A 15,856-nucleotide genomic window follows, 5' to 3' on the forward strand; every position below is an offset into this window, starting at 1 on the left:
GTACTGAAAGTGGTGTTAAACATCAACAATCAATCCTTACCACCACGATATAGACAATAGTACTGAAAGTGGTGTTAAACATCAACATTCAATCCATCCTTACCACCACGATATAGACAATAGTACTGAAAGTGGTGTTAAACACCAACAATCAATCCTTACCACCAAGATATAGACAACTTACTGAAAGTGGTGTTAAACATCAACAATCAATCCATCCTTACCACCACGATATAGACAATAGTACTGAAAGTGGTGTTAAACACAAACAATCAATCCTTACCACCATGATATAGACAATAGTACTGAAAGTGGTGTTAAACACCAACAATCAATCCTTACCACCGCGATATAGACAATAGTACTGAAAGTGGTGTTAAACACCAAAAATTAATCAATCCTTACCTCCACACTATAGACAATAGTACTGAAAGTGGTGTTAAACACCAACAATCAATCCTTACCTCCACGATATAGACAATAGTACTGAAAGTGGTGTTAAACATCAACAATCCATCCTTGCCACCACCATATAGACAATAGTACTGAAAGTGGTGTTAAACACCAACAATCAATCCTTACCACCACAATATAGTACTGAAAGTGGTGTTAAACACCAACAATCTATCCTTACCTCCACGATATAGACAATAGTACTGAAAGTGGTGTTAAACACCAACAATCTATCCTTACCACCACCATATAGACAATAGTACTGAAAGTGGTGTTAAACACCAACAATCAATCAATCCTTACCTCCACAATATAGACAATAGTACTGAAAGTGGTGTTAAACACCAACAATCAATTTTTACCTCTACGATATAGACAATAGTACTGAAAGTGGTGTTAAACACCAACAATCAATCCTTACCACCACGATATAGACAATAGTACTGAAAGTGGTGTTAAACACCAACAATCAATCTTTACCACCACGATATAGACAATAGTACTGAAAGTGGTGTTAAACACCAACACTCAATCCTTACCACCATGATATAGACAATAGTACTGAAAGTGGTGTTAAACACCAACAATCAATCCTTACCACCACGATATAGACAATAGTACTGAAAGTGGTGTTAAACACCAACAATCAATCCTTACCACCACGATATAGACAATAGTACTGAAAGTGGTGTTAAACACCAACAATCAGTCTTTACCACCACGATATAGACAATAGTACTGAAAGTGGTGTTAAACACCAACAATCTATCCTTACCTCCACGATATAGACAATAGTACTGAAAGTGGTGTTAAACACCAACAATCAATCATTACCACCCCGATATAGACAATAGTACTGGAAGTGTTGTTAAACACCAACAATCAATCCTTACCACCACAATATTGACAATAGTACTGGACTTGGTGTTAAACACCAACAATCAATCCTTACCTCCACAATATAGGCAATAGTACTGAAAGTGGTGTTAAACACCAACAATCAATGCTTACCACCACGATAAAGTCAATAGTACTGAAAGTGGTGTTAAACACCAACAATCAATCCTTATATATTCTCATCACTTGTCGTCCGTTGTCGTCATCGTCGTTAACTTTTTACATTTTGAACTTTTTTCTAGAGAACCACTGAATGGAATGAAACCAAACATGGCATAAATGTTCCTTATGAGATGCTGACCAAGTGTTGTTACTTTGTCACTGATCCATCATTCAAGATGGCCAACAGCGGGGGGCTTAGTTTAACATTGGACCCTATGAGAAATGCATACAAGTGTCTTCTTTTAGAGAACCACTAAATGGAATGAAACCAAACATAGCATAAATGTTCCTTATGAGATGCTGACCAAGTGTCTTTACTTTGTAGCTGATCCATCATTCAAGATGGCCACCAACGGGGGGCTTAGTTTAACATTGGACCCTATGGGAAATGCATACATAAGACTTCTTCAATAGAACCACTGATTTGGATGAAATCAAACATAGCTGGAATGTTCCTTTCCTTATGAGGTGCTGGCCAAGTGTTGTTACTTTGTAGCCAAATTTTATCTTTTTTTATATGATTTCAAAAACCCAAGTAGAGTCAGGTGAGCGATACAGGCTCTTGAGAGCCTCTAGTTTTTTTGGGGAAAGGGAGGTGGTTGATATTTTATAAATTTGATAGTTCTACAAGTGACATGCTTGAAGATATATTAACATTGCATATTCCTCATTTTTTAGACTGTCATGTCAGAGAAATCTTCAGGTGTGACTGCTGGACAAGGGATAGAAGGTAATTTTGTTAAGCTTTATATCATTATTATATACACTGTATATCTTCACTGGGCTTCCAAAATATTGTGTATGATTTTTGCTAAAACTACTTCTTCACAAAAACCGGCTTGGTGGGAGGATGTCTGATATTCAATAGAAACATTGGAAATAAGACTTAGATTAATAACTATTATAGATAATAACAAACTATGGACCTTTAGCGTTAGCAGCTTTCCATCTGATGTTCTAAAATATCATACAGTTGGACCAATCAAAACATTGGAAATAAGATTAATAACTATTATAGATAATAACAAACTATGGACCTATAGCGTTAGCAGCTTTCCATCTGATGTTCTAAAATATCATACAGTTGGACCAATCAACATGATCAAAACATTGGAAATAAGATTAATAACTATTATAGATTTATAGAGAATAACAAACTATGAACCTATAGTGTTAGCACCTTTCAAATATATGATATACACCACATAGTTAGTACCACCAAATATATGGTCTTCTTAAGAATGCTTTAGTAAAAGCAATATTCTACTTTGCTAGAATTATTTCACCAAGAAAAAGGTAGCCATTGTATAGATGACATGCTGACATAAACCCTGTTAGAAATCAATAACTTTGTCTCACATGCGACTAAAGTCTAAGAATGTGAGATATAAGGATCACAATGCAATCATAGCATGGCTCATTGATCAAGGTTAAGTGTTCGATATCAAGTCAGTATCTCAGATGCTATAAACAGTAGGTCAACTATATTTGATGTAATAAAATGATTGTAAGGTGAACATGTCTGTCTGACAGTCTATTTCACAGATACTTTTAGTAAAAGGTTAACTATATATTTTTATGGAATGATTGTAAGGCTAACATGAACATGATGACAGATATTTACTACCTGCTTGCAGATACTTGATTTTTCAATATTTTGAATGAACTTAATGAACTCAAATATTTTTGTCACACATTTCTCTCAAATACTGCAAAACAGAATGACTTTATATTTGGTCAGCTGCTTGTTATTTCTGAGTTCTAATGTGTTTGCACTTTTCTTATCGTCAGACACCTACATCTTGTTTTCCAATACTTTGAGTTAAGAGTGGAGGTACGCTCAGTCGGAAAGCAAGCCCTTACAAACGACTGTTGTTGCTACTTTCTAAAGACAACAATGGGACTGATATAAAGGGGTCTTCATTAAAATTCATAGATTTTTTAATAATTTGTCAAAATGTAGTTTTTAATGATTCTTTTTTTTCCAAAATATTATAAACAGTATGGGTCACCGGACTTTTTTTCAAGCTACAGGTTGTGCAAAATTGTCAGATTTTGTATAGATTATGCATGGAAGATCCAATTTTGTTTGATAAAAAGAAAACAACACAATGTAATTTTAAGATAAAGTGTGAGAAGATTATAACATGCTTTTATATCAGAAAAAAATGGGGTCGCCAGACTTGTTTTCTTGCTTCATATTAAAATATGTAAATTCACAACACTTTCTATTATAAAAATTACTTAAACAAGGTATTTCCCCTTCTATCTGAGTTAAGTCTTTTATGTGGTAGAGTTGAATAAAAATGAATCAAACATTAATACTTTTCTATATCAACATGAATAGTCTTACACATGAATTAAATACTACTCTAAAAATTTGAACATTTCATTAAAGATCTAATTGTAAGTTGCTACTTCAAAATCCAAGATGGAGGGAGACACCCGCCATTCTGAAGTTGCCTTATACTGCGGGAAAATGAAATTGGCGGCAATTTAGAAATTTCCTGTTTCTGTTTCTGTTTCTGTTTCTTACTTCCCATTGGAGTCAGAAATTGATGTCTTGAGCATGTGTCTTCTTATAATAGAAAATATAATTAAAATTATGCAAATTGTCTGTTAGTTTTTCTTCTATTTTCACCAATAAACTTGCATTAAATAAATTTTACTGAAATATAAAAAATAATACAGACATTTTGTATCTCAAAGTAAAAAAAAAATATTTAAAGTCTAAAGATCTGTCACCCCTTATGAAACCCCATTTGAACTAAATTCCAAAGGAAAAACATTTTTTGACATTGTAGTTTTTTGTTTGTCTCAAACATGGATATCAACATGCATGTGAACCGAATGTACACAACATTTAGTGTGTTTCAATCAATTATTTAAATTATGTTCACTTGTAAATAACAGCATATAGATCTATAATGCAGCGAGAAACTCTCGCACCCGAAAGCGTCCTTTAGCTGGCCCCTAAAAAAAATCTATACTGGTTCAGTGACAATGATAAACTCCCAATAATACTTGTAAATAACGGCATATGGTGCTAAAATAAAAATTATTCTTATTTGTTTGAAGTGTCAATAAAGGGATGTAACTTGTAAATTACTATTACAACCGCTTTGTCAGAAATTTTGACTGATTGAAGTGGCACATTTGCCTATTACAGCGTATTAAGTGGCACTTTGACACTGGTCAGTTCAGAAACAGTCTCACCACATAATTTAAATTCAGCATAGCTCAGAAGTTAAGAAAGAAATTTCAACTTCTTTGTAGAAAAATACGCAGTTGTCATTTATCATGTTTATAGCGTACATCATGCTTTGGTTTCATTTGATATGACTTTTTTAATGAAACCAACCAGGGTCAGCTTTCCGACTGTGCTTAGCACAACATTGTGTGCTTTCTTGTTGTTGTTTTTTAAACCCACGTTCTCTCTTTTAAGGACTCAAGTATTTGGTTTTGTAGAAATGTAAATTGTTATCAGATCAGCATCTATTATTATATCTTTAAATATGAAAACAATCTATTCTGAAGTGAGAAAAGATCATATCTACTTTTTGTTTGGCCTTGACAAAGTCAAGGCGTTGAGACTTGGGCCTCATAGTTCCAGCAGTCCATTCATACTGTTGCTGTTGCATACTAGTTGATATATAGATGTGGTATAATTACAAACGAGACAACTCTCCATAAGAGAGTCATTCAAGTATTACCATATAGATCCAGCAGTCCATTCATACTGTTGCTGTTGCATGCTAGTTGATATATAGATGTGGTATGATTACCAACGAGACAACTCTCCACAAGAGAGTCATTCAAGTAATACCTTATAGTTCCAGCAGTCCATTCATACTGTTGCTGTTGCATGCTAGTTGATATATAGATGTGGTATGATTACAAACGAGACAACTCTCCACAAGAGAGTCATTCAAGTAATACCTTATAGTTCCAGCAGTCCATTCATACTGTTGCTGTTGCATAATAGTTGATATATAGATGTGGAATAATTACCAATGAGACAACTCTCCATAAGAGAGTCATTCAAATATTACCTTATAGTTCCAGAAGTCCATTCATACTGTTGCTGTTGCATGCTAGTTGATATATAGATGTGGTATAATTACAAATGAGAAAACTCTCCATAAAAGAGTCATTCAAGTATTACCATATAGTTCCAGCAGTCCATTCATACTGTTGCTGTTGCATGCTAGTTGATATATAGATGTGGTATGATTACCAACGAGACAACTCTCCACAAGAGAGTCATTCAAGTAATACCTTATAGTTCCAGCAGTCCATTCATACTGTTGCTGTTGCATAATAGTTGATATATAGATGTGGTATGATTACAAACGAGACAACTCTCCACAAGAGAGTCATTCAAGTATTACCTTATAGTTCCAGCAGTCCATTCATACTGTTGCTGTTGCATAATAGTTGATATATAGATGTGGTATGATTACCAACGATACAACTCTCCACAAGAGAGTCATTCAAGTATTACCTTATAATTCCAGCAGTCCATTCATACTGTTGCTATTGCATAATAGTTGATATATAGATGTGGTCTACAAACAAATGACGTAAAAGTAAAAGAACTATAGCTAGGTCACCTTACAGCCTTAAAAAAAAAAAGCAAAACCATACCACAAATTTTGCTATTAAAGGTCCCGAAATGACATATGTTAAATAATTCAAAGGAGAAAACTAATGGCCTGATTTATGTACAGAAAAATCAACCAAAAAACACAAATATGATATACAGCAATAACGGAAAACCACTGAACTATATGCTCCTGACTTGGTGAAAGGCACATGCAGAAAGATTACAAGGACACGTGGGATCTTTTTCTATATAAAGGTTTACACCGACATAATGCCGGTATGGGTCACTGTTTTGGAATGTCAAATGTATCAATGGTGTGTTATTTTAAGGAGGTAATACATCAAGGTGCCCACATGTATTATATGTCAATGGGTCATACATGTTAATCTTCTGTTCTGATGTCTGTAAAACAGTGTTCTGATCTGTTTATCTCTTAATATGAATCATGGATCCCATGGGTTTAAGATAAGATGACTCATGCATGCAATGATAGCTTAAAAATGTATATAAATGGGTTGTGATTTTTGTCGAGCCTTCGACTTTAGTCGAAAAAGCGAGACTAAGCGATCCTACTTTCCATCGGCGTCGTCGTCGGCGGCGTCCACAAATATTCACTCTGTGGTTAAAGTTTTTGAAATTTTAATAACTTTCTTAAACTATACTGGATTTCTACCAAACTTGGTCAGAAGCTTGTTTATGATCATCAGATAGTATCCAGAAGTAAATTTTGTAAAAATAAAATTCTATTTTTTCTGTATTTTACTTATAAATGGACTTAGTTTTTTTCTGCGGGGAAACATTACATTCACTCTGAGGTTAAAGTTTTTAGAATTTTAAAAACTTTCTTAAACTATCCTTGGTTTGTTCCAAACTTGGACAGAAACTTGTTTATGATCATAAGATATTATCCAGAAGTAAATTTTGTAAACAAATAAATCCATTTTTTCTGTATTTTACTTTTAAATGGACTTAGTTTTTCTGCGGGAAACATAACATTCACTCTGTGGTAAAAGTTTTTAAAATTTTAATAACTTTTTTAAACTATCCTGGGTTTGTACTAAACTTGGAAAAAAGCTTATTTATGATCATTAGATAGTATCCAGAAGTAAATTTTGTAAAAAGACAACTCCATTTATTCTGTATTTTACTTTTAAATGGACTTAGATTTTCTTCCAGTGAACATTACATACAGTCTGCAGTTAAAGTTTTCAAAACATTTATTAGATTCATTAATTATTCTAGATTTTTACCAAACTTGGACAGAAGCTTCTTACACTCATAAGATAGTATCAAGAGGAATATTTTTATTGATTTTTTTCCTCATTTTTGTTTAGCCTGTGATTTTCAGCAAAAGTAAGCGAGACACTGGGTTCCGCGGAACCCTTACAAATTTTCTTATGAAATGCATGAATGGGTAGGTATTTTTAGCATAAATCTATAAATGAATTGGGTGTGTTAATCAAACCCCAGTCGCACGTCTGTACCCAAATGTAAAGGTTGACAAGAAGCAGTTGTCCTTTTTAGGTGGTTTAAATCAAAATAATCAATTGGTCAGGCAAAGGACAAATCGTGTAAGAATTAGAGAAATGTGTAAACTTAGTTTTAAAAATAGAGTGAAGTTGTAATGTTCTTCTTTATGAAAAACTCTATACCATATCTTTGTAGATGATGTAGTTCCAACTGAAATAAAATTGATGGCTGACAAAAGATCTATTGATTTGTACTTAAAATTACTCGAGTCAGGGTCTGAGAAAAAGAGAGACATACGTTTAGTAGTTGTTGGAAAACAAGGTGCTGGAAAGACTTCATTGATTAGAAGATTGTTTGGTGAAGACATTACAGATGTAACCAGTACAAATGGAATAGAAATTCACAAAATAAAATGCAAAGCAATGTCTGACGATGGCATATGGAATAAATTAGATGGTATGATACATAAGCTTAAATATGTTTCTCGAGCTCTTTTCTTAAGAAAGTAATTTATAACAGTTTTAGTTTCTAGTTACATAACATATTTTTGAACAATATCATGTTATTGGGTTTGTTTGGGGATGTTCAGTTCTGGAGGCATAGGTCTAACGAGGCATAGGTCTAACAAGATCTGATTCAAAGTTCCATTTGGATGATTTCAGGTCTTGAATATTCACAATTAGTTCGACGTGTTGGAAAATAGATGAGAGGCATTAATTGGCCAAATCTAAATCTAGTGCATTAAGTTGGCAACATTAAGTATGTTAACTTTTACGCAGTATTAGCAAAGGTGAATAACATCAAATAGATAATTTCCTCCCTTTTTAAGTATAATTAGATGTAATTTGAACAAGAGTGGAAAACTGTTATACATACAAAAAATGCAGAAATGCAGAAATATTTGAAAAATCATTATGAAACTTCTGACCAAAATTGTCAGAGGACTTCCTATATATCTTTATCTACCACTGACGGATATTTACGCGGTTTTCATCATTGTTCTGTCCGCAGTGACTGATAAATCCGCTTGCATAATCAAGCGTGTTTTTGCAGTGACTGATAGATCCGCTGTAAACATACACTAGATCAGTCCCGGTGACGGATATTTCCGTAAAATATACCACTGTTAAAACTCTTTAGATTTGACAAAACTGTTGGGGAATCCTGAAATGAACCAATGAAATTTGGTTTTACAAATTAATAATCTTTCAACTCGAACATTCTTTGTTCAAATTGGATAGCAAAAGTAAAGAATTTGAAGGATTTATGCAATTAGAAATCAAAATTAGAAGTATAGTAAGGGAAAGTTTAGTTTGTCGGAACAATATTGCGAGTCTTCCGAGGCTAAAGAACCCAAACATGGACAAATAATTTAAAAACTTCTTACGTCCGTTTACAACAACTTTCAAGTTTGATAAGGAAAACAAAGACATTGATTTGGTATTTGTTTCATTTTTCGATAAATATACAATAAATACTGATTAATAACACATTAAATTAGAGTACTCATAACACAGCCTTAGCAATTTGTGAAAAAATCTTTCAATGCAAATTTTCTCTGGTAGTTAACCTTCAATTCAGCTGCAGTAGCTATCTTATCAGCAGTGTGTAGTAGTGAACTGTAAAGGTACCTGTGGTAGATAAGAAAATATTGCACTTTAAAATGATGATTCTTAAATTTTTTCTATACAATCTTTAGTTAACAACTATAATTTGTACAGAGGAACGGGACCAGCCTTTCAACATAGCTAAAATGTTAAGTCCCCCCTTATAGGAGTTGTTGCCCTTTAATGATATTTGTAACTATTGTTTTACGCTTCTGTCTATAATCATGAAACTATAGTAGTTATGGAGTACCCGGAAATAGCAAAATTATCAGCTAAAGATCTTCAAACAAGTTGACATGTCAGAAATTGTTCATTCTTCTGCTTAAAGGAGTTATTTCTTTTCAGTGAAATATTTACTTATTTATGTTTTATGACAATATTCATAATAGATAGAAAGAAAATGTTAATCACAAATTATCAGCAAAAAGATTTATAAATAAGTTTTTTTTTCTTTTTTTGGGGTGAGTTATAATCATGAAACAGTGTAATGATAGGGATGTGGCAATGCTATGCTGGACTTTCCCGGCTCGTACATATTTGAATACCAGGACACGTAATTTGTTGGTAAGATTGCCCGTGGATAAGTAAAAACATACACTGAAGACAAAATTTAAATATTTCACAACTTATTAAGATGTATTATTTTTTGTAAAAGAAACCAATGTTCAACACATGAAAAACATATATTTTTTTTAAGTCAAAACATCAATGTTCATGACGAGAAGTATTAATTAAAACTGGAAATAGATTACTAACCAGAATAAGAAAAATAAGTTTGCAAACCTGGATCTCATGAACATTACGGTAAATGTGTCCATTTACCCGAGATCACCAATTAGGTTTTATTTGCTATCTAATGAAAGTGTCATTTTAAATTTTTTGGAATGAATCAGAATTCTATCGAGATGTATAAATACCTGGTAAAAAACACCAAGATCGGATAATCAAGACAAAAAGAATGAAAATAATAACGAAGAGTTGAGATAAATCGGAAAACAGAGGCAGAGAAAGACGTATTTTTTGTTGTTGACATATTTGCTTGTTGTATTGATTAAGATTAAAACACCATGTTGACTGCTGTAGCCCTATTTTTTATACGACCGAAAAAATTTTCAAAAATTTTCGTCGTATATTGCTATCACGTTGGCGTCGGCGTCGTCGTCGTCCGAATACTTTTAGTTTTCGCACTCTAACTTTAGTAAAAGTGAATATAAATCTATAAAATTTTATCACAAGGTTAATGACCACAAAAGGAAGGTTGGTATTGATTTTGGAAGTTTTGGTCCCAACATTTTAGGAATTAGGGGCCAAAAAGGGCCCAAATAAGCATTTTCTTGGTTTTCGCACTAAAACTTTAATTTAAGTGAATAGAAATCTATGAAATTTTGACACAAGGTTTATGACCACAAAAGAAAGGTTGGGATTGATTTTGGGAGTTTTGGTTTCAACAGTGTAGGAATTAGGGGCCAAAAAAGGGCCCAAATAAGCATCCTTCTTGGTTTTCGCACAATAACTTTAGTTTAAGTAAATAGAAAATAATGAAATTTGAACACAATGTTTATGACCACAAAAGGAAGGTTGGTATTGATTTTGGGAGTTTAGGTCACAACAGTTTAGGAATTAGGGGCCAAAAAGGGACCCAAATAAACATTTTCTTGGTTTTCGCACCATAACTTTAGTATAAGTAAATAGAAAACTATGAAATTTAAACACAAGGTTTATGACCATAAAAGGAAGATTGGTAATGATTTTGGGAGTTTTGGTCCCAACATAGGAATAAGGGGCCCAAAAGGTCCAAAATTAAACTTTGTTTGATTTCATCAAAATTGAATAATTGGGGTTTTTTGATATGCTGAATCTAACTGTGTATGTAGATTTTTAACTTTTGGTCCCGTTTTCAAATTGGTCTACATTAAGGTCCAAAGGGTCCAAAATTAAACTTCGTTTGATTTTGACCAAAAATTAATCGGTTGGGTTCTTTGATATGCTGAATCTAAAAATGTACTTAGATTCTTGATTATCGGCCCAGTTTTCAAGTTGGTCCAAATCGGGGTCCAAAATTAAACTTTGTTTGATTTCATCAAAAATTGAATAAATGGGGTTCTTTGATATGCCAAATCTAACTGTGTATGTAGATTCCTCATTTTTGGTCTTGTTTTCAAATTGGTCTACATTAAAGTCCAAAGGGTCCAAAATTAAACTTAGTTTGATTTTAACAAAAATTGAAATCTTGGGGTTCTTTGATATGCTGAATCCAAACATGTACTTAGATTTTTGATTATGGGCCCAGTTTTCAAGTTGGTCCAAATCAGGATCTAAAATTATTATATTAAGTTTTGTGCAATAGCAAGTCTTTTCAATTGCACAGTATTGCACAATGGCAAGAAATATCTTATTGCAAAATATTGTGAAATAGCAATTTTGTTTTTAATTAGAGTTATCTTTCTTTGTCCAGAATAGTAAGCAAGAAATATCTAATTATAAGATTTTTTTTTATTTGGAGTTATCTTTCTTTGTCCAGAATCAACTTAAATCTTTGTTATATATACAATATACAATGTATATTCACTTTTTACTACCAACTGATAAATTTAAATAATCTTTACCATTCAGTGATAACAAGCAGTTTTTTTACATCTTAATATTTTATGATGTATTTAAATGAGTAGTAATTGTTGCAAACTCCATTAGAAATTTTAATTGAGATTAGTTTTGGAATAAGGGAAAGGGGGATGTGATTAAAAAAAATGGGTTCAATTTTCTCATTTGAAATTTCATAAATAAAAAGAAAATTTCTTCAAACATTTTTTTGAGAGGAATAATATTCAACAGCATAGTGAATTGCTCTAAGAGAAAACAAAAATTTTAATTTCATTAGAACACATTCATTCTGTGTCAGAAACCTATGCTGTGTCAACTATTTAATCACAATCCAAATTTAGAGCTGAATCCAGCTTGAATGTTATGTCCATACTTGCCCCAACCGTTCAGGGTTCAACCTCTGCGGTCGTATAAAGCTACGTCCTGGGGAGCATCTGGTTTTAACATGTTTACGTATTATGTCTGTTTGTTAGTTCACACATCCTTGTCAATATAATCGAATTGTATGCGAATGTCATACAAGTGAGAGGTTTAGCTATATATAAAACCAGGTTTAATCCATGGCTCAAACCTTTTAGGAATTCGGGGCAAAACAGGGGGAAACAAGGATTTCCTGGTTAATGGACAATAAAGACATCTTAAAAGCAGTGTAAGGGAGGTAATCCAATCACATTTAAAGAACGTTAACATTGTTAAGTATGTTTGATTACCTCCCTTACACTGTTTGTAAATTATGTATGAATAAATGTTGTAATTTCTTGAGGTGATTAGCTGTCAATTTATTTTAAGAAGTTTTAGTCATTTTCTATTTGAAGACTTGTATAATGTATTTAAATGAGTAATTTTGGTTGCAAATGAAATTGAAAATGGAAATAGGGAATGTGTCAAAGCGACAACAGCCCGACCATATAGAAGATAACAGCCGAAGTCCACCAATGGGTCATCAATCTAGCGAGAAACTCCCGCACCCGGAGTCGTCAATCAGCTGGTCCCTAAACAAATATGTATACGAGTTCAGTGATTATCGACGTCATACTAAACTTCGAATTATACACAAGAAACTAAAATTAAAAATCATACAAGACTTACAAAGGCCAGAGGCTCCTGATTTCGGACAGGCGCAAAATTGCGGCGGGGTTAAACAAGTTTTTTGAGATCTCAACCCTCCCCCTTCACCTCTAGTCAATGTAGAAAAAACAAACGTACAACAATACGCACAGTAAAACTCAGTTTAAGATATGTCCGAGCCCGATTTCAGAATATGAAACAGAAAGAAAATAAACAAAATGACGATAATAAATAAATAACAACAGACTACTAGCATACTAGCAGTTATTGACATGCCAGCTCCAGACGTCAATTAGACTGATTGAAAGATTATGTCCTCAGTTATTCTGAGTCCGAGACCTATTATGTGTCAATTGTTTTAATTGCAATCCAAATTCAGACCTGTATTTTAGATCATCAATAAGAGCTTCCATCTAGAAAACAACTGTTTACTTAAAATTTGAAAACAATGCATTACATGCTGTTTTTATAAAGTTTAAATTTGTCTACTTACGTGGAATAACATATTTGTGTTTACCTTTCTTTAGGATTTTTTTGTAATGTTGTAGCATATAATTTAGAGAAATCGAAAAGTAATGTAATAACTTTTGATAAGGTAATACATTGCAATCGATTACATCATGTACATACACAAATCAGAGTAATCAATTATTTATCATATACACAATAATCCTTCAAGTAATCGAGTATTTATCGATTACTTTTGTCAGTAATCTTGCCCATCCCTGATTCAGTACATATCAGTTTGACGACCATACATGTGATTCTTCCGGCGGGAGTCAAAATCTCCCGCTTTTCAGACCCTCTTCCGTCCCTCCCGTTAAAATTTGAAATCTTCCGCTTTTTGAAAATGTCAATCTCGAAAATTTCAGTAGACATGTTTGTTTACAAAATTTTATTACAGACAGAGAAAAAGTCCGAGAAACCCTAAATTTATATTTAAAAAGTCCGAGAAAACCGGAAGTCACTATTTCCTGTTTTGATTTTGTTTGAAAGGTAAAAATGCAATTAGCGTCCTGTAATCAATGAAGGTGTTAAGGATTACACTGTGTATACAACAATAAAAGACAATTGGCAATACCTGGTGATAACTAGCAAATTTAAGATACATACCAGGATGATTAAAAGTGAAGTATTGACAACAGATTAGTTGTATAAACAACGACTTTGTGCTTTAATAATTTTGAATGTGTTGATAACAATTCTGCAAGGATCAGTTACTGAATCTCAGAGACAAATGAAAGCAACTCAAATATGATATTTATGGCTTGTATTCCATCCAGTATGAGTATGTTAACCTTGGACAACTCTAAAATTTAATATTTGACTAAATGCAAACCGTATGTTATCACCAAATACCCAAGCAGCAAATTAATGATGATCAATTATCTAACCAAATTCAACTCTGCCTGGAGATCTGAGTTCAAATGGTGCAACTCCAGTGCATAAGGTCAATACCATGCTTACTACACTTCATGCAAAGCTGACTTTGGTGGCCATGACTTGACCAAATATGGAGACAGCTACCCAACAGAAAACCAAATACAAATGTTTATCATTTCAACACCTTCTGTTACTAGCATGATTAGTAGTGGTACCAAAAGTTGACAATGTAGCTTAAGCAAAGATACTTTTTGCCAACTATGTATCATGGCTATCCACTTACTCTTGAACTATACATAGTAATAAATATTTGAAAAACCCATTATCTTTATTTTTTTCAAGTAAAAATGGCTATTCAGGTGTTGAAAGGTATGGAATCATTGCTTTGTTAACAAAAAAAGAAGATATATGCAGTTTGAAAACACAAAAAAACAACCATTGCGTGCGTCGATATAAGGTCGATTAAAAATATCCAGTTATGAAGCCCAAACTCCAGCTGAAAATTTCCAAATCTCCAGTTGTGGCTTGACAACTCTGTCACATGTCTGGACGACTGTTAATAAGGTCCTTAATTAGCACCATGTGAATACCATGTATTACTTATACCCGGTTTATGTTTTAGCAATACCCTGACAAAGACCATGTATTTTTTATACCCGGTCACTGTTTTAGCAATACCCTGTCAACGATAGAGTTATTGTTCTTTGCTTTCAACAGAAAATTTCAAAATGGCGACGAAATGATTTGTGTCCCTGACAGCAGACGAGATTGAAAAAAAGAAAATGCTGATTAATTCTAAAGAAACAATCAAAAGTAACCAAAAAACAGCAAGACTTCTTAAAGCATATTTAAAAGCAACAGACGAGGACGAACAGTTTGAGGAATATAACTCAGGAAAGCTAAACGAAGTGTTGGGGCACTGTTACATGAACGCACGTAAACAAGACGGTGAACACTACAAAGCTACATCGTTTTGAAAACACCAGACATGCTCTAAACAGACATCTACATGGGGTTCCTTACAGCCGAAAGATTGATATAATAAAGGACCCTGAGTTTTGTGATGCTAATGCATGTTTTAAGGCGGCGCTTGCAGAATTAAAAAGGTTAGGTAAAGGCAGTGTTGACCACCACCCAGTCATCAATGAAACAGACCGTATGAAATTATATGAATCTATTATAATGATCCCTGAAGTGCAATTTGATATCAGGCTATATTTTTGTAGAAGATCACAGGAAAATATGCATGGAATGACAAAATCTACATTTAAAGTTTTAAATGATCCAAAGAATGGACTTAAATATGTGGCAAAGTGTGAAGATGAACTAACAAAAAATCACAGAGGTAATGACAGAGAGTCAACCTCAGGCGTTATGCCCGAGTTCCCTGGATCACCCTATTGTCCTGTCAAATCTTATGAAACATATATCAGCTAACTTCATCCTTTATGCACTAGTTTATGGCAGAGGCCGAAGGAATCATTCAATATGACGATACAATTTGGTATTGTAACTCACGATTAGGAGAAAAAAACATTGGCAAAATTCATGACAAAGTTCAATGTTCAAAATAAACCAATCTTGCCCGCATTTTCAAGATGTACAATTG

The 15,856-nt window shown here is 33.3% G+C and overlaps 1 protein-coding gene and 1 long non-coding RNA gene across 2 annotated transcripts in view; both read left to right on the plus strand.

Annotated features, from left to right (window-relative positions):
• Positions 1–15,856, plus strand: part of LOC143054951 (uncharacterized) — a 290,618-nt gene that overhangs the window by 237,111 nt on the left and 37,651 nt on the right. Inside the window, exons 10-11 of the mRNA XM_076228046.1 lie at positions 2,191–2,242; positions 7,784–8,044. Of these exons, the coding sequence (XP_076084161.1) occupies positions 2,191–2,242; positions 7,784–8,044 (313 nt within the window). The remainder of the gene's footprint in view (positions 1–2,190; positions 2,243–7,783; positions 8,045–15,856) is intronic.
• LOC143054958 (uncharacterized) overlaps positions 1–15,856 on the plus strand; it is a 181,794-nt gene that overhangs the window by 60,767 nt on the left and 105,171 nt on the right. The window lies entirely within an intron of this gene.

The sequence above is a fragment of the Mytilus galloprovincialis genome, chromosome 12, assembly GCF_965363235.1.
Source record: "Mytilus galloprovincialis chromosome 12, xbMytGall1.hap1.1, whole genome shotgun sequence".
NCBI lineage: Eukaryota > Metazoa > Mollusca > Bivalvia > Mytilida > Mytilidae > Mytilus > Mytilus galloprovincialis.